General features: G+C 32.5%; 1 protein-coding gene across 3 annotated transcripts in view; it reads left to right on the forward strand.

The window, feature by feature from the left end:
* The window catches only part of LOC118186200 (band 3 anion transport protein-like), a 422,199-nt gene that overhangs the window by 277,749 nt on the left and 125,576 nt on the right, over window positions 1-18,874 (forward strand). For all 3 annotated transcript variants that reach the window (XM_035356272.2, XM_085810867.1, XM_085810868.1), the window contains 4 exons: window positions 1,274-1,497; window positions 3,112-3,272; window positions 5,616-5,776; window positions 17,387-17,450. In XM_035356272.2, coding sequence (XP_035212163.1) covers window positions 1,274-1,497; window positions 3,112-3,272; window positions 5,616-5,776; window positions 17,387-17,450 — 610 coding nt within the window. The remainder of the gene's footprint in view (window positions 1-1,273; window positions 1,498-3,111; window positions 3,273-5,615; window positions 5,777-17,386; window positions 17,451-18,874) is intronic.

An 18,874-nucleotide genomic window follows, 5' to 3' on the forward strand; every position in this document is an offset into this window, starting at 1 on the left:
CAGAATTTGACTGCTGAAGATTTGGCCCATTGGTACTCTGGGTTATTGTTCTGTGACATTGCTATTTGTGTTGTTCAGGATCCCAGCATGGTTAAGGAAATATAAAACTGATATGTTTAGGAAGGCCATACTGAATGCCATGCAGGATCTCAGTAGCCCTGTATCACTAACACCTGAGAGAACAGACATGTTTTTGCAGCCACATCACATACCCTGAGTCAAGGACTTGGCTCATTTGCAGGCCAGCAAGTGTCTGGATAGACAGTGCAGTGACAAATGAGCACCATAAATTGTCAGCACAGAAACCTTTGTTGTGTCTTTCCTTGATGCTGCAGAAGCAGGCATGCCTACAGTGGTTTTGATGAATGATAATCCTGACACAAGACTAGCACCATATCATAATCCCAATTCTGCATATAGCATCATGATCCCAGTTTTGCATATAGAATCATGATTTATATATCCGTGTGAGGAGGCACCAACAAGAATGTACGCTATTTGCTTGCATTTGTCATTGTCATATGGGCCCAGACCTGACATACTGGTCTGCAGTGCCATTGATAGCACATCCCAGTCACCTCTTGTTTGTATAGCAGGTAATATGAGCAGCTGCTGTTACATCTGATGTTTTAAATTGTATAAGGCTGTGTCCTATCTTCGTGGCCTGTATGTCACCATCTTTCAACAAGGTAACGTATGACTGCATGTTGCCATGCTGTCTTGACCTTAATTAATACAAATGGTGTTTGATGCTCTCTAGATCCCTCACTCATTGAGAAAATCTGGTCATAGGTTGCCAAGAAACTGACATGGCATCATTCGCGCCAGCTATTATGATTGATGAACTTTGGCACAGAATTGAAGCCGCATGGCATAAGGTGTCTGTAATCCAAGCAGTTTACCCCAAACCACCTATAAATTTAATCTGTTCTTCCTCCCATTATAATATATATATATATACAATAAACAAGATGCAGTGTTTGCTTTCTTTCTTGGTGTAGCAATTTTAATGGACAGCTGTGTCTATCTAGAGTTTTGATTTTCACCTAACCTGTAAATTGTTTAATAGCTTATTTTTCACAGTTCTGTAAGGAATGGATAATAAGTATTTCATTAACAAACCTTTAGTTATGTATCATGTACACATATTTCAATAAAATATATAAATGTGTATTTGCTGAAGTTACATTGTCTTTATATTCTTGATGTGTATTTTTTATTCTAATCATAAAATAATCACACTTTTATTATCTGGGATTCTCTAATTGTTTAGTGCATCGCAGAGAGAGTTTTCAGTATCATCAGCCACTTCGTAAATTATACCATAAACATAAGAAAACACCTCACAGAAATGAATCTGTAGAAATACAGCCAAGGTCAAGTATCAGTGAGCAACCTGTTTCCACTCCTTCACAAGATAAAGAAGCAGCTTCTGAAAATGAACCTCTTATTCCAGGTTCTAATATTCAAAATGCAGAAATATCCAGGCCTGCACAAGTAAAGCTTTTTTTTTTTAATTACATCATTTTATAAGGTACCTAATGTTTGTTTTAAAAAATTTGATGTGTAATTATTTATATTACTGATAATTAAAAAACATCTGCAGAAATATTTAGAAATAATGCACATAGATTCTTCTGGAAACTGGTTTAGGAATCCTTTTTTTGAATTCGTATTAGGTTTTATTAACTTCTTACAGTGTTTTGAAGAACTTAAGAGTAATTACTGATGTAGAACAACAAGGTTATTGGCTTCCCCGCCCCATTAACTAAATCACACTACGGGTCTACTCCCCATTTGGGCACTTCGTGGAGCTTCAGCCTTCACTATTACCCTTCCAGGGGAGCAGCGCACCACCTGGATATGACACCAGGCAGCACTGGTTGTCAATTGCTCCTGCCAGTCGTATGGGCAAGCCTGTTGCAGTGGGCCGTTACCCAGCAAACGGAGAAGAACTAGCCCTCTGGCTATGGTTCTACACCACTCAGGACATGCCAGACCCTGAGGCCGGCCAATAAGTGACCTTTCCCAGGGCCTTCAGAACCACCAAGTTTATAAATTTTATACCCCATGGCCGAGACTGTCTAGGTACAGATCCTAGCCAGTAGCTTCACTGAATTCTTTACGTCGACCCAGCAAACTTCTAAATTCTAAATATATAAAACCAGCAAATTCTAAATAAATAAAATACACTGAAGCCTCTCTGATAAGATCAGCATGATTCCAAGTGACTTTCTGAAAATGGTTTCCTAAGCGAAGTGTTGTTCAGTACTAATGCTTATTTTTACTATCTAAAGTGCTTATCACTTTCAAAGGTGGTAGTTTGTGGAAGGTAGTGGCTGTGAGACATTGCACCTTTTTAGTTTGTTATTCTTCCTTAGAAAAACATTTATCATGTTAATATCCTATATGAAAATCCACTGAAAAAATTTTGTAAAGATTTTCATGATGAAAAAAATGTGTAAATGTGTTGAATGTGAATAAAAAGGCCTTCGGTACCATGCACAAATCATTACATATATTTATGACTAATTTACTGTACTGTATTTAAAACAATAAATTTAAAGAATGAAATTTTCATATTCAAATACTGAATTTTAGTTTCATACTTTGAGGGAGGGATAGCTTTTTCATGTATGGAAAATCATAATTTATCAGATAAGAGGGGCATGGATCATTGAAAATAATAACATTCACTTGTGTTTAAAGAAGACTTAATGCAAATTCAAATTAGATTACTGATTTTCAAGAAAAATTTATTGATTTTTGCGAAATCTTGAATTTAATTGACTGATTTTCCTTTCAAAACTAAAATATGGAAAATTTTGAAAATCTATTCAATAATAATAAAAATTTTACTAAACGAAGGTTTTTTTTTTTTTTTTTTGTTAGAAATATGGAAAAAAGGTATTAACTTAAAAAAGTTGCTTGAATTAATTAAACCAGTTTTTATCTGTAATTATTATTATATTTTTTAGTTTTACTTTCTGCATTAAGATATAAACTGACTGAATTATCCAGTTTCTCATAATCTGTGGTCAGTATACATTTCATTCAAATTGTTTTAGAAACTTAAGACAATTTAGAAATTTCCTTTATCAATTTCTGTAGATACATTCAGATGGAGATGAAAAAGTCCAATTTTATGTTGGCAGTTCTTCATCTTTGGAAAATACAATAGATCCTTCAAAGAGTAGAACTTCTGAGAAAGTCCCTTTGAAATCAGTTCTTCGAGGATTTTTAAAGCAAGGCAGAACATCTGATGGTTTAAGGTGTGGTTTAGTTTATCTATGTGTAATACTATTGCTAATTATTAAGGGATATATGCCATAAAAGTCTTTCAGTAAATTCCTTTTATTCTAAATTGTGCATCATGTATTAAGTGTACATATTCATTTCTTACAACATGGTGTGATTTTGAAAAAGATGCTGATAAATTTTGTAGCTATGGAACTAGTTACTTACTCACATAATCTTTCTCTCTTAAAAGAAAAAGTATTGTTATAAAGAACGAGAAAGAATATATTAAATGGAATATTTCCAGAAAAGAAATTTTAAAAGAATAATCGGTAATTAAAAGTTATTCATAATTTTAAGCGAAGGTAGGCCTTAAGTTTTTTAAAGAATGGCCATAAGTATGTGCAATTTAACATTATTCTACTTTAGAAAATATTAGCCCCTCCATCCCTTTATGCTGTTAAGTTAATTAGTTAAGTGTATGTTAATTAGTAATCTCACCTCATTGTCAGTATTAGTTTACTATATTAACTATCAACAAGTGTATAATTTCATATATGGTATCACACTAAATTGGTGTATTATAAAATTATTCTATGAAACAGTAATTATGGATAAATTATTCTAACAGCCAGAGAGTTTCTGAAATCTGCTAAAATATTTTCTAAACATTTTATGGATTTTTAAACTTTTGAAGTCTTCTAAAATATCATTTTAAGTTAATTAAACCATTTTCTTACAATTTGGAATTTAATTATCTCTTTAGCTTTTCATTAGCTTTCACCAAGACGTAAACTGTGTTATGATGTAGTTCTTGAAAGTTTTAGACAGAGAGCTTTGGCCACGATGCTCTATATAGAATGTAGTAATCTTTTCTTCCCAACTCTGTGAATTAGTTGTCTGGCTTCAGCCATTTTGCTAGTCACAGTCAAATCATGCACTTACTAATTGAGCCAATGTATGTTAGGCTGTTTGCTTTGTAGTCTCTATTGCAAATTCACCTTTTTGGTAACAAATAACCAAGGATTGCAGAGAATTAAATTATAAGTCATGCATTTTCTTCAGTTTAAAACTTTTAGTAAAAAAAAAAAAAAAAAAAAAAAAGAGATGTTTAAATTCTCTTGGGTTGAAGCAGTTAATTTCACATGTGGAGTAGTAACTTACTTGACAGTCTTTAATAAGATTTAAGAACTTTAATTAATTTCAGAAAGTAACCCTATATACATCTGTTACTGCTAAAAAGACTTTTTTAGTGTTTTGCATTCTAAAGAAAATAATAATGATAATAATAAAACATTAAAAAGTCTTTGAAAAAAAAAAGAGAAATTTATTCTACAGAAGTCAGAAATCTAAGTTATTTTCCAAAGAAGTTTAGAAAAAAGTAGTTAAAAAAATGGCTGGTGTTAAAATATTTTGAAAGGAAGAAAACAACATATGGGGGAAAATTGTTTCATAAATTTATAAAAGGGTGAAATATAAAATTTTTTAGTTGTCTCAAGATTATGCTTTATCATATATAATGAATATTCTGTTGTGTATGGCATAAAATCAGTTTAAATCAAACTCTAAATTTTCTTGCTAAAAATGTGTGGTCTTTTCTCTTTAAGAATCTCTTTTTATGAAATTGTTTTAAATATAAGTGTGGGAGTTTTGAACGTTCTAATTTTTTATATTTAAAAATGGCATATTTTACATGTCGGATTTTTTTATGTTTACTTGACTAAGCCTAGATTTATTATATAACTAAGACCTGTATATTGTCACTATATATTTTGGAACTTTAAGGTATTTAAATTAGCTGAAAAATTTTTCTGTCCCAGACCTAACTTTTCAAATCTCATGTTTTTACTCAGAAAACATTAATTTAAAATTCCTTTCTTTACCTGTCTTTATGCAGTGTATGACAAAATATATGTAGTACATGTGTGTGTATGTACATATATACTATATGTATGTATAATATACATTTTATAGTAATAATTTTTAATCTAACATCTAAGAAATTCTAAGAATATTTAAAATATAACTAGCAAGATTAAAATGTTGTCACTAATTTTTAATTCTTCATACATACTAGAGTAATTAAATAAATAATCTTTTCATTATTCATGTTTCATCAGATGATACATGCTTGCATTCATTCATAAATAAACCATTAATCTTTGATCTTTCTGCAGTGTCATCACATACTACTTCTGTGCTGTCTTTACAAATGAAACATGGCTTATAAAAATTTAAGTTGCACATCATTTATGCTTAAATTTAAGCAAACTAATAAATATTGAGTGTTCAGAATTTATCTTAAGTTCACACAAGCGTTAGATTTTCTCTTTTGTTATGCAGCGTCTGTCAGTGAAGACAAACATCTTACCTTCCAGCCCATCTATTAATTTGCCCAGCAGCTCGAAGACATCTATAGAAGAAAATGTCTTGCCCACTAGTTTCACAGATACGGCTCTGGATAAGCCTGTTGGTGAATCACCCCTACCTGTGCCTGTTTCCCTTGATGTTATGAAACCAAAAGTGAAATTCATGCTTGGTAAATATATTTTGGGAATTTTTTTTTATTCTCTCAAAATTTTTATTTTTTCAATGGATTTAAATAGTAGTTATTTTTATTGCTATTATTATTAGTCGAATTATTGGCTACTGTTTAATTTCTGATAATTTGCTAATACTCTGCCTCACATATTTTGAATTTATAATTACTTGCAAATGTAATATTTTGATATATGTATGCCAAGTGTATTTAAAAGACATAAAAGGTGAATTAAAATCCCTTTTATTATATTATAAGATTATTATTTATTATATTATAATTGTTATTTATTATATTATAAAACTTTTATTTGTATTCTTTTAGTAATACAAACTGGTGAATAAAAAGGCTTGTAAAAAATTTGATACTTTTTATGAAAATGGATTTTCTTCATGCGACTCTTTTCTCTTTAGTTGTTTAAACTTCAAAAATATGAGTAAATTCATGAATGTATAATCATATTAGCTCATGCTAGCATAAATTAAAAAACTTCTTAAGTGTGTATTTTCATGTTTAGTATAATACAATATGTATTTTTCCTTTTAATTACTTTTAAATGTATTATTTCACATTTGACTGTATTTTTACTAAATTACATTTATTTTCATTTTATCATTTTTCTGAATTTTTTTAATATTCCATATTCTAACTCACATTTCAATATTCTTTTATTTCATAAATTAATTAACCATACATTTTCATAATGAAGTTCTTTTAAATCTCTTTGAAATTAAGATTTAAATAGTTTATTCATATTGGGAAATTTAGTGTGAGCCAGCGTTTTTTATTGAGTTTAAATGAAATCAGCTTTTCATTGTAAATCTTTTATAAATAATGAATTTTTGAGTAATAAGCTGAACTCCCATATAAGTATTTTCACTTACATAATTTCTTTAATAAGGGAATGGCTTTGAGATACTTAAATTTTATAAGAACAGGGTCGTTTCTAGACCATTGGCTGCCTGTGTACTTTCCTAAGATTGCCACCCCAAAATTTAAAAAAAGCTCAATGATTAATAAATTTTTTATTTCATACTCACTAAATACTTGCGTATGACAAATTGTATAAAACATACTTATATATGACAAGTACTTACAATGAATAAAATATAGGCAGGGTATCGCGAGAGTCTGGCCGCCCGTGTACTTTTATGCGCTGCACCCCTGCTAGGAACGGCCCTGTATAAAAATTAAATGCTTAACATTATCATATCCTTTAAGCTTACACCTTAAGTGGATTGTTTTATGTATAAAAACTTGTTTGTAACCCAATGTCCATGAGAAGTGTCAAAGGCATTCATAATCCCATAAACGTCATCTCCCTGAATGGGAAAGATTTCGATGCTTTACATTTACCTATTTTTGGTCGTTTAAATGCAGAGGAATACTATAAAAATGTAGCATCATGTTCAGAAGATAAAATCTTTTCATATGCTATATTATTTAGATGACGTATTTATTTTAAATCGGAGAATTATTCCCAGAAGGGAGTTTTCATGAAGGCCATTAGTTTTCAAAAAGTATCATGAATGCTAAATCAACTATGTGTGTGTATAGGATATCTGATAGATTAGATCAAATTTAGGAATTTAATTTTTTATGATTTGTTGAGTTTCAGAAAGTAATTTTCTGTGTGGATGCACCATGGTCTGACTGATAAATAGGAAGGAGTCAATCTATGATGTAAATTTGTGCTAAAAATAATAACATTGTCAAAAGTCAAACTGTTTCAGAAATCATTATAGATGGCCAAATGGGAGTATGCTTTGAACCATTGATGAAACAACAATCAATAGTTTGCTTGCTTACTGAAATATCAATAATGGAAGGAAAAAGCTGAATAAGCACCGATTATGTCTTTTGTGTCTAAAAGTGGTCAAATTTCATTTGTGAAACTGAAGCCATGAAGTGCCCAAACATGCAAGTATTTATAGTGCTTGAAAACTGCTTTAAAGCGACACCCAAAATCTGATATTTTTAGAGTAGTAAAAATGTACTTGCTCACATAACTACAAAAACTGTGAAATTACAGTTTCTGAATAATAATAGAAAAAAGAGAGTGAGAGAGAGAAAATAGTAGCAATTTTACCTTTCCCATTGTATTCACTTAATTAAGAAATATTTTGTTTTTGTTTTCTTTCATGGCTTTTTATCATTGGATGCAATCTTAACAGTTTCTACCCATTAAAAGCAGTATTGTAACGAAAATACCAAAAAATCAGAAGTACGCCGAGACTACCCGTCAAAGGTTGTTCTGCACAGGTTCTTAATATACGTATATAAACCTTAATAATAATTAGACACAGTGAGTCTACTATTAGAATATCTGTTTACAATTTCAATATTTATAGAAAAAGAAATAAATCTTATCTACTTGAATTCTGCACATGCTTCTTGACGAATAAACACTTTTATTAATACTCAATATAAGCATTTTCATAGTTTTCTTTGAAGTAAAACAGGAACTAGGACATTATTCAATAAACAGAACACAAAAATACAATATAATAATTCAATTAATATCAGCATTAAATTCACAGAACACTTCTATCACTAAGCAAACACGTATCAGAACGTGCATGGCAACGCCGAAAACTGATGCCATCCACAAAAAAAGGCTACATAAAACTCGCATCATTAAAACATTAATACATTAAAAGTCTCGTGTTCATTGAATAAAGTTATTCATAAAACAGTCTTATGGATATCTTCCGAAGTTTATTGACGGCATTACGTAACATCCTCCTACCTTGATTTGCCACATTCGAGGTAAATCAACAAAGTTTGAAAGTTCAATAGCCCAGTCTCTTAGGTGTCTTGATTACTCTGCCGCTTCTTGACGTCCGAGGAGTTGCTGAAACATCCTTCTGAATTGGAATGTCATTCTGTGATGTTGCTGGTGGGTCATTAGTTGGATGTTGATCTGGTATAATGGGATCCCCAGAAGAATTAACTTCTAGAGGGTAAATCTTTTGGACTGGACGAACGAGATGATTAAGTGGAGTTCTGATGACTCTCACATGGCCGTCTCTGCCTGGATACAGTTCTTCAATCACTGCAAGTGGCCAATTAAGTCTCTTCTGGTTTTCAGAACCAACAAGGACCACTTCTCCAACTTTGAAAATTTTGTCAGATGTGCCAGCTTTTTGCACCAACTGACCTAAGTATTCTTTCTGGAATCGTCGTCTGAATTGTTCATGCAGCTCTTGGCAATAATGTTCTCTCTTTACCAGTTTGTTCCTATCCAAATGATCAAGATCAGCTGTTCTAATCTCTTTTACATCTTGGAGAAAGTTGGATGGTGTTAGAGGCCTTAACTCATGTGCATCGTTGGAGATGTATGTTAGCAGGCGGTTGTTAACGGTGGCTTCTGCGTCACAAAGAACTGTGAGCAGTTCCTCATATGTAACAGATGACTTACCAAAAACTCGAACAAGTAGATTTTTCACTATGCAAATTAGTCTCTCCCACCAACCGCCCCACCATGCTGTGGTTGGGGGAATGAATTTCCAGTTAATTGGATTTAGAGTTTCAAAAGCAGCTATCTTTTGCCACTCAGTTTGGCTCAATGCACAAGAGACACCGATAAAGTTCGTGCTGTTGTCACTATAGATAACTGTCGGACGGCCTCGTTGAGCGAACAATCTTCTCAACACGAGTGCACAGCAATCTGCACTTAAGGATGTCACGATCTTCAAATTTATTGTTCTGTAGACTGTGCATGTAAACAGCACCACCCAGGCTTTAGTCCTTTTCCTAAGAATAAGGGGACCACACAAGTCAATTCCTGTGACTTCGAAAGTTTGAGCATCTCGTACTCTGTCTAAAGGTAAATGAATAGGTATGGTTGAAGGTGACTTTGTTGTGAATCTCTTGCAGATAATGCATTTCTTGATTATTGATCTAATTGTTTGTCTAGCTGAAATAATCCAATATTCTTCTCTAATCATTGACACGAGCATTTGAACACCGGCATGAGAATTCTTTTTATGGTATTCGAGCACTAGACTTTGCACAATATGATGCTTTGACTGAAGTAGCATTGGATATTTAAATCCAAATTCATCATCTCTTGCGAGAATCTTTGTTTTCACTCTTATCAGTGCTATTTCATCTCTGATGACTGAAAGACCATTTATTACATCTCCAGTCTGAGAAAAACTTTTGCGCTGAACTAGTAGACTCAAAGTGTTTTTTTAATCTTTTAACTCGGCTGCAGACAAGAATTTTGCTCTATTTACAGATTTTGCCTGACAGTGTCTAATAAATCTTAGAACCCATGCTAAAATTCTTACAGTTGCTCAAAATTTAGAATATTTTTCATACCACTTACATGTATCAGTACTCACACTAACGTTTAATACTTCAGTTTTCTTTCTGATTTCGGAAGAAATTAATGCCTCATTGGGTTTAATTTCAAGTCGTGGCCAACTATCCTTCGGATTCTTTAACCAGTTGGGACCCTCCCACCATGAATTCTTTAGAATTTGATGAGGGGTACAACCACGAGATGGTATATCAGCTGGATTTAACTGGCTTGGCACGTAAGACCACTGATTTTCCTCTGAAAGTGCACAAATCTCTCTGACACGATTTCCTACAAATGTTCCCCATTGATCGTTGCGCTTGATCCATGACAGAGCTGTGGTGGAATCAGACCAGTAATGTTTTTCAATTTCGTCTAAGGATAATGCCTCTACAACACACTTTGCTAGACGTACTCCTAAAACACAGACTAAAAGCTCAAGACGTGGTATTGTCATCTTTTTTAAAGGTGCAACACGAGATTTTGTGATCAGAAAATTTACGCATGTGTCACCATTGTTTTTGCAACATAAGAAAATCACGGTCGCGTAAGCTCTCTAGCTCGAGTCACAAAAAACATGCAAAGTCCAAGTGTGTTTGTTTCCATATCCTGCTCTGCAGGATATTTTCGAATCTGATAAGATCTGTAATTCACAGTACCATTTCAAAAATTTTTGTTTGACCTCTTCTGACAGTGGAGAATCCCAATCTCCTTTAATAGACCAAACTTCTTGAATCAATAACTTAGCCGGTAATAATACAGGAGCTAAGAACCCTAGCGGATCAAAAATCCCCTGTGTTAATGACAAAATCTCTCTTTCTGACAGGTTGTCTAGATTTTGCACAGGCTTAATATGAATAGAAAGGCTATCATCCGTTCTATCCCATAGAATACCCAAGACTGAAATCTGATTCTTAGAAAGAGATTCCAAATTATCATTCCTCGAAATTTTATTAACGTCGTTTATAGGACCAAATGTCCACATCCGTAGGTCCATCTTAGCTTCTGCCAAAATGTCAATTGATTTATCCATAAAATCCATCAACTCTTCCTCTGTGTCAAGAGACGTGACACAATTATCAACATAAAAAGAATTTCGAAACTTTTCTGCTACATGATTTCGCTCCGTAGACACTCGAGACAAATGGAAAGAAATGACAGCACCTAAAAGATATGGGCTGGATCTAACACCAAAAACTACCCTTGTGTGACGATACACCTTTATGAGACCATCCTTTTTCCACCAAAGGAATCTTAAAAAATCTCTATCCTCTTTTTTAAGTTCAATTTGTAAGAATGCGTGTCTTATATCAGCCGTAACTCCTATGCATTTCTCTCTGAATCTTAATAACAAGGCAGGTATTTCTTCGATCAAATTTGGTCCCTTTACCAAACAGTCATTAAGAGAAGGTGCTCATTTAGATTTACGTGATGCATCAAATACTGGCTGTACCTAGGTGGTAAGACTATCCGGTTTAATAACAGGATGATGCAGCAGATAATGTTCCTTAGACTTAAGATCGCACACCGGAACTTCCTCTATCACGCTTTCACCAAGCCATTCTCTAAAAACCTTATCGTACTCTTCAAATATATTCAAAGATTTAAGTCTTTGTGTTGTGCTGAGAAGCCTTTTTTCCCGCAATATCGCAGTTGGATGGTAAATCTATGCTATGTTCTAACCAGGGTAGACCAACACAGTATCTCCCCTCTTCATTTTTACCTAAGGAGCCTAAAAACTGTTCCCAAGCAATATCTTCTTCTGCGTTCTTTGTAGAATTACTGCTGGAATCTGAAATTCCTATAGTCTCTTAAGTTCCAAAGATCGGATACGTTTAGGTCCCGAAACGTCAGACTTACATTCAAAGTAGATATACCACTACTTTGTGGTTCGGAATGCTCCTTAAGTCGACCACAAACAGTCCATCCTAAGGTAGTGTCAATTGCAGTCAAACCTCAAGCTGTTTTACTTTCCCTGTAAGAATTGAACCGTAAATGTCACTGCCAATTAGCATCTCTATCTTCGGGCAACCTGTTCCTATGTCTGAAAGCCATATCTTTTTACACTTAAGTTCTTTTAAAATAAGGCCCTTAGGTATGCGTGCTATATTTCCACATATAGCTTTCTGATTCAAAAACACAAATTCCATTTCTTTTCTCATATAAGGATTGAGAGAGCGTAGCTTGATCCGATACTTTTTATGTATGTTCGGTTCAATTTTAACCCCTCCAAAAAGTGTGTGAGCTACAGTTTCCTCGGCAATGGGAATTAGTCCTAATTTCTGTACCGTAGACTTCAAAATGTATGATTTTTGTGATCCGCAATTGAGAAGTGCTCGTACTTCTCTTGTGCCTGATTTTCCTAACACATTGACTATAATTGTCATAAGAGCTACCTCCATAGAACACATCTTTCCTGCCCTAGTTGCCTGAATGGTGTCTGGCTCTGTTGCCTTTTCCTGCCTTTCCTGTATCTACAGATCTGGGCAGAGAGAAATTTTGTGAGCCTTACCACACGCATAACAACGTACAAACTGTTTACAGGACTTAGCAACATGTCCAGGCAAAAGGCACTTTAAGCAACACCTTCTAAGCCTAATTTTATTCTTTTTTTCATCTAATGACAGAGAGCGTGCTTCAAAACAGTCCTTACTATCATGTAGTTTATCGCAACAAATACAGTTATTATCTTTCGTCATAAGGAAACCTGCCGCCGTAGGGACATTCGTTAACTGTTTCGATTTAAATTTGCTTTTCGATTTTTTGCAATACTTGTCTTTTTGCCCAAAAATTTCAAATACACTCCGCGCTAACTTAAGTCTTTCCTCCCTTTCCACTTCGCATCTTAAAAATTTCATCAAATTAGTTAGGCGAGAAATATTCTGACTTTCCTTTACTTCTCCAAAAAGATGGCTTCTTTGCCAGGCTCTGAGGACTTCCTCTGAGAGGCATGATTCTACCATGGGATATAACCAACAAGCATTGTTTTCCGTTTTAATATCTAAGGATTCAAGAGCTCTTAGTTGTGCTTCAATCTTATCAAATAATTGCAGCAATGGTAATTTTTTACTACTGCCTGTCTTAACATTCGTTACAATCAACTTTACAAGCTCTCTCACGTATACCTCAATTAATAAATTATGATTCCCAAAATGTTCCTTAAGAGCACTAATAGCTTTTGAATAATTTTTCGCAGACATTGGGTAACTGTCAATAAAATCTAGCGCACGCACCTTGTTTCATGCTTTGCACAAGATACTGAAATTTGTCACTTTCGTGCAAATCAGGGTCCTCGTGTATTTTTTCGAACTGAGACCAAAACGGCAGCCAGTTGAATAATTCTCCATCGAACTTCTTAAGCTCTATTTTCGGGAGCTTTAATGATCTAGTATTACAAGGTAAATTACTAGAAACACTACCTTGTGACCTAGTTTCTAAATTTATCTGTTCTAAGACACCTAACTTCTCACTAACTAAGCGAGAAATGGTAATAAATTCATCCTTGTAAATATCCCAGCTTTCCATTTCATCGTTAACTTTTTCAGGCGTTACATCAGTCGAAATTATAGAATTCAAAATCTGCTCATTAATTTCCTCGATATCTTTTTGTAACATTTGCAACTTTGTAAATTTATCTTTAATTATACCTGCTGAAAAATCATCCTTACCAATTTCGCTTTTCAAAACATTAACAGTCTTGGTAAAGAAAGAACGCAATCCTCCGCGTTTTGCAGTTAAAGGATTCATAATAAAACGATGAATGAAACCAGCTTTACTTCACAAAATACCATTCAACAAAATAATTCTAACAAAAACCTCACTGCGTCCTGTCGCGGACGCCACTTGTAACGAAAATATCATAAAATCAGAACTACGCCGAGACTACCCGTCAACGGTTGTTCTGCACAGGTTCTTAATATACATATATAAACCTTAATAATAATTAGACGCAGTTAGTCAACTATTAGAATATCTGTTTGCAATTTCAATATTTATAGAAAAAGAAATAAATCTTATCTACTTGAATTCTGCACATGCTTCTTGACGAATAAACACTTTTATTAATACTCGACATCAGCATTTTCATAGTTTTCTTTGAAGTAAAGCAGGAACTAGGATATTATTCAATAAACAGAACACAAAAATACAATATAATAATTCAATTCATATCAGCATTAAATTCATAGAACACTTCTATCACTAAGCAAACATGGATCAGAACGTGCGTGGCAACACCGAAAACTGATGCCATCCACAAAAAAAAGGATACATAAAACTCACGTCATTAAAACATTAATACATTCAAAGTCTTGTGTTCATTCAATAAAGTTATTCATAACACAGTCTTGTGGATATCTTCCGAAGTTTATTGACGGCATTACATAACAAGTATTATATTAGGCAAGGTTACTGTTCTCATTGCCTTAAAAATCATTTCAGCATATGGCAGTAGTGTAAGAGAATAATGCAGACTTCAGAAAATTGCAATGATTGTTTTATATTTTCTTGTCATTTGTGAGTATCTGAACATTTTTTAATTTCCCCGTATGTTATATAAATTTTGTATTTAATTTATAAAAAGAAGTAAAACATAACAAATAAAAGTAAAGAAGTAAAATGTAAATTATAAAGAAAGTTATTACAAAGTTCTCAAATGGTTGGCTACTTGGTAAGATTTTATGAAAATTACTTAGACCTAAGAAAGTATATAAACTATAAAACGAGTTCTTAATCCTATGTTTAAAGTAAAAAGGAAATACATGTAATATTTATAAAAAATCTGCTATTGTGAATAACATTTTCCTAAATTCATGATTGTATATTATAATTTTGTGTGGGTTTCAAGTTGCATTCTTGACTAAACTAAGTGTTGCAGTTTTCTGTCTTTTTTCCACACCATTTTAATAGTTCTGTTTCTTTCAAGCTATTGTTCCTAATTTTTTATATTGTTCAAGTTACATATTCCAGATTTTGTAGCTTTTAGTATTAATGTTTGGTCCTGAATTCTGAAAACCACATGTTACGGTCTAAAAACGTAATTAATAAATAAATTAATAAAGTAATAAATAAAAATTATGCCTTCTTGCCTTGTGTCAGGGTATTTATTCTGCATTTTTTATTTGTTTCTAAAGTTAGGAAATTAATTACTTCAACCATTGGTTTTTGTCAATTTTCAAATCTTACAAATGTGTCAGCTTCCTTCTTCTCTACAGTGAAGGTGTAAAATTTTTTAGCAATCATTTTTCAAATGCTGCCTTCAAATGTTATTGCTGTGTATTAATTTTAAAGAAAAATATAGCAAATATAAAAAATATGACAGCACAAATAAAAGGATGTTGCCACCAAATGTTATCTATCATTTTTAAAGAAACAATGTAGCGAATATAAAAACAAAGTATGGTAGCAAAGTAAGGATGCTGTGATTATGTGCTGTTACCATGTAGTTTTTTTAAAGAAATATTGTAACAAATATAAAAAAGTATGGCAACATTTAATGCTTTCAAAAATGATAAAGATATATGGTATAAAATATTTATTATAACTCCCACTAGGCATTTTGTTTCCAAGTGAAGCATATTTCAGTTTTCCTTTAGATTTAAACTACTTAATATTGCCTAATTAACAAACTAAGCAATTTAAAAGCTGTAAACACAGATCTTTATCTGTTTTATTAACCACCGGATAGGCCCGCGAAATGACATTAGCTATATTTATTAAAAGCATAATGGATGTATTCTTTCATATAATAACTAGTATTTGGGGTTCTAGAGTCATTAGTTTTTTGTTTGTTTGTTTGTTTGTTTGTTTTGTGGGAGACGTTAAAATTAGTAATGCCCTCGCCTGGACTCGAACTTGGACCTCCCGAATATGGGCTGAGTGTGTTGCCATTACATCACAAAGGCATGCTGGAAGAAGGGAGAAAATACCTTACATATTCCTCCGTTTAAATGGCAATTGGGGATTAGAGGGCCCCCAATTGCCAAATCCTGGTGGTGATGAATTATTGTCCACTACCTTTTAGTTCAGACGCCACTGTAGACTCATTAGGCTATTTTAAAATAGGAGATGTGAAAAATGAACATTGCCCTTGCCGGTACTCGAAGCTGACCTCTCAAATATGCACTAAACATGTTATTGTTACACCATGAAGGCATGCTGGAAAGAGAGAGAAAATATTTTACAGGGTGATTGGCTATGTCAGAATTTAGATGTTTGAAAAGTGTAACGGACAACAAAAGTAATTTGATGCGAAAGTGAGGCTCATGAGTAATAGCTCATTTCAGGTGAAAAGTTTATGCCAACACTTAACATTATATAAGGAATTCTAAAGATATATAGTTTTTAAAAATTTTTGGGATTTTGTTGCTGAATATTATCTGGTGTAAGTGTGAACAAAGTGATGTTGACAAAAAATGTTGTGTCAACAGGAATGAGTCCAAGAGCAGGCAAATAAAATGTGAGCTTAACGAGAGCATAAAAAGCCTTAACAAGCTCTCTAGTGTAACAGTAAAATCTTTCTTTTGGATTTTCTGTTTTTACCTCCTTTTTATTATGCAATCCTTGAATTCCTGTTAAGCTCAAAGACTGATTTGTCCTATATGCATAGACCATAAGTCTTGCATATAATTTATTTTGGAGACATAAAGATGCAAATGGTGAACATGTTTCAAACTGATAGTGCATAATCTTTAATCGGAGTTTACGCATTTAACTAATATGTCTATGATTCATTTTATTATAACATATTTTGTTGTTTGAAATGTTAGGCTGAGCATGCATGTAAGTAAGAACTCAATTTGAATTGATAACTTTTGCTGTGCACTGTATATCTTTGCATATTGCACTGCAAATAGCTGTGCATCACTTGGAAATTACAGCTGCAAAAACGAAAGACATTAAATTTGTTAAGATATAAATATTAGCATGTAAATCATGACTCCATCATATGTATTTAATTAACTTGGAGCATTTAAACGGAATGTTTATTCCTGTAAAAAAATTGTCTGCTACCTATGTAAAAATTACATTTCATCCTTTGATCTATGGAATATTTTTATTTTATCATTACCTTAATAAAGCACTTTTTTAAAGGATTTGGTAAAGGCTAAGCTATTTTTGTATCAAAAGCTACTTGAATTGAAAGCATTGCAGATGTAAGTTTAACAGTAGTTTAACACAATGTTGGAACTTGTATGGCATTTGGGAAAATGCAATCTTTTTACAAGTTTTCAATAAAGAGCATACAGACATATTTTTAATTCAGACATTTATCATTTTTTCCCTTCTTTATTCATGCCTTTTAGGGGAAGAATCTCGTGAAGAAATTAGGAAGGCTTCAACTGAAAATTCAAAAATTAATCATGTCAAGTAAGTATGTGTGATGATGTTTTTCAAACTATTCGCTTTTTTTTTTTTTTTCCAACCAAAATTGAAAATCTGACTTATATGTTCGGCTATTTCATAAAAACTAGTATATAAAATAGTTTAATAATTGCATGATTCACATTAATATTGTTAGAAGTATTCAGGTAAAAATATTTACATATTGTTTCAATAACTGAAATATATGCAAATTAAATGGCCTACATAATGTGAGTTTAAAAAATATGGTATATAACATTTATTGGAAGTTAAGGCAGCAAGAATTAGCGTAATATTTGAAAATTTACGAATTTGCATAAACAAATGTTATCCTGATTTTTATTTCCTTAACACCTGTAATGAAGTCTATGTAATCTGTTCAAAATGTAACCTTTTTTTTTTTTTTTTTTTTTTTTCCCCTCATTGTCAATGAATGGAAGAAACTGTTGCATTGTGCATCTCATTTACATGTTTCTGATTCAGTTCACTGAAGAACAGTAAGTAACCATGAAACTGAACTATCCAAGCTAAGGAATTTGCTCTTTCAACTAGAGAGATGTCATGAGTTTGGTCACAATTTATTTAGAATTTTAAAGGGTCAGAGTGACTTTTCCAGGGTCTTTCAATGTGTACACTAGGAAAGGATGACCATTATTTAGACTATCAACTAAAAGACAGAAGATGTAGAGTCTCAGGCAGTGTATTCACAGTAAACCACAATACTGTGAGAAATTTTTGATCAAGTAAATTAATTTGCCATTTGAAGATGTGTTCCTTTTGCAACTGTTGACATTATGTATCTAATTTTTTTTTTTTTTTCTTTTCAACATACATTTACCACTACTTTGGGAGAGTAAAATGTAAAAAAAGGACTGCAGCATACTTTTCCATTGATGGAAGATTGCAAATAGCATACTAAATATTTAAAAACAAAAACTTTTTTTTTATGTTTTGAAAAAGAAAATTTTCACTAGCTGAAGAAATGCAAACTGTGTGTACATGTTCAGTTCAAAAACTGTTTGTTTCTTGCCTAGGTGGAAATGTAGCAATTCTTCTTTTTAGCTAAGACTGCTATAAAATATATAAGAAAAGTAGCAGTTTTCCCTTTTTTTCTTTTCCAAATTTAGAAAAACATTTTTTTAAAATTTTTTTAAAGCTCTTTACCTGCAAATGTTTATTTAAGGCAAATTTAAAAATATGTTTCAATGAAGGGCATCTGCTGTTTTATTTGGTTAGTATATGTTTCCAACAAGTTCACTTAAAATTAATCATTTTCATAATAGAAATTTCCTGAGCTTAAAATATCTCTATAAATTTTGAATTTCTATTTCCTTTATTGAATAGTGGAAGTACATATATCCATAGAACACAAATCATGTATTCTGTTTCTCATTCTACACGACGATGATAAAAACATAGGTACTTACTTT

This window comes from Stegodyphus dumicola, chromosome 2 (assembly GCF_044657685.1).
Source record: "Stegodyphus dumicola isolate Sdum_Otavi_A_Nest chromosome 2, ASM4465768v1".
NCBI lineage: Eukaryota > Metazoa > Arthropoda > Arachnida > Araneae > Eresidae > Stegodyphus > Stegodyphus dumicola.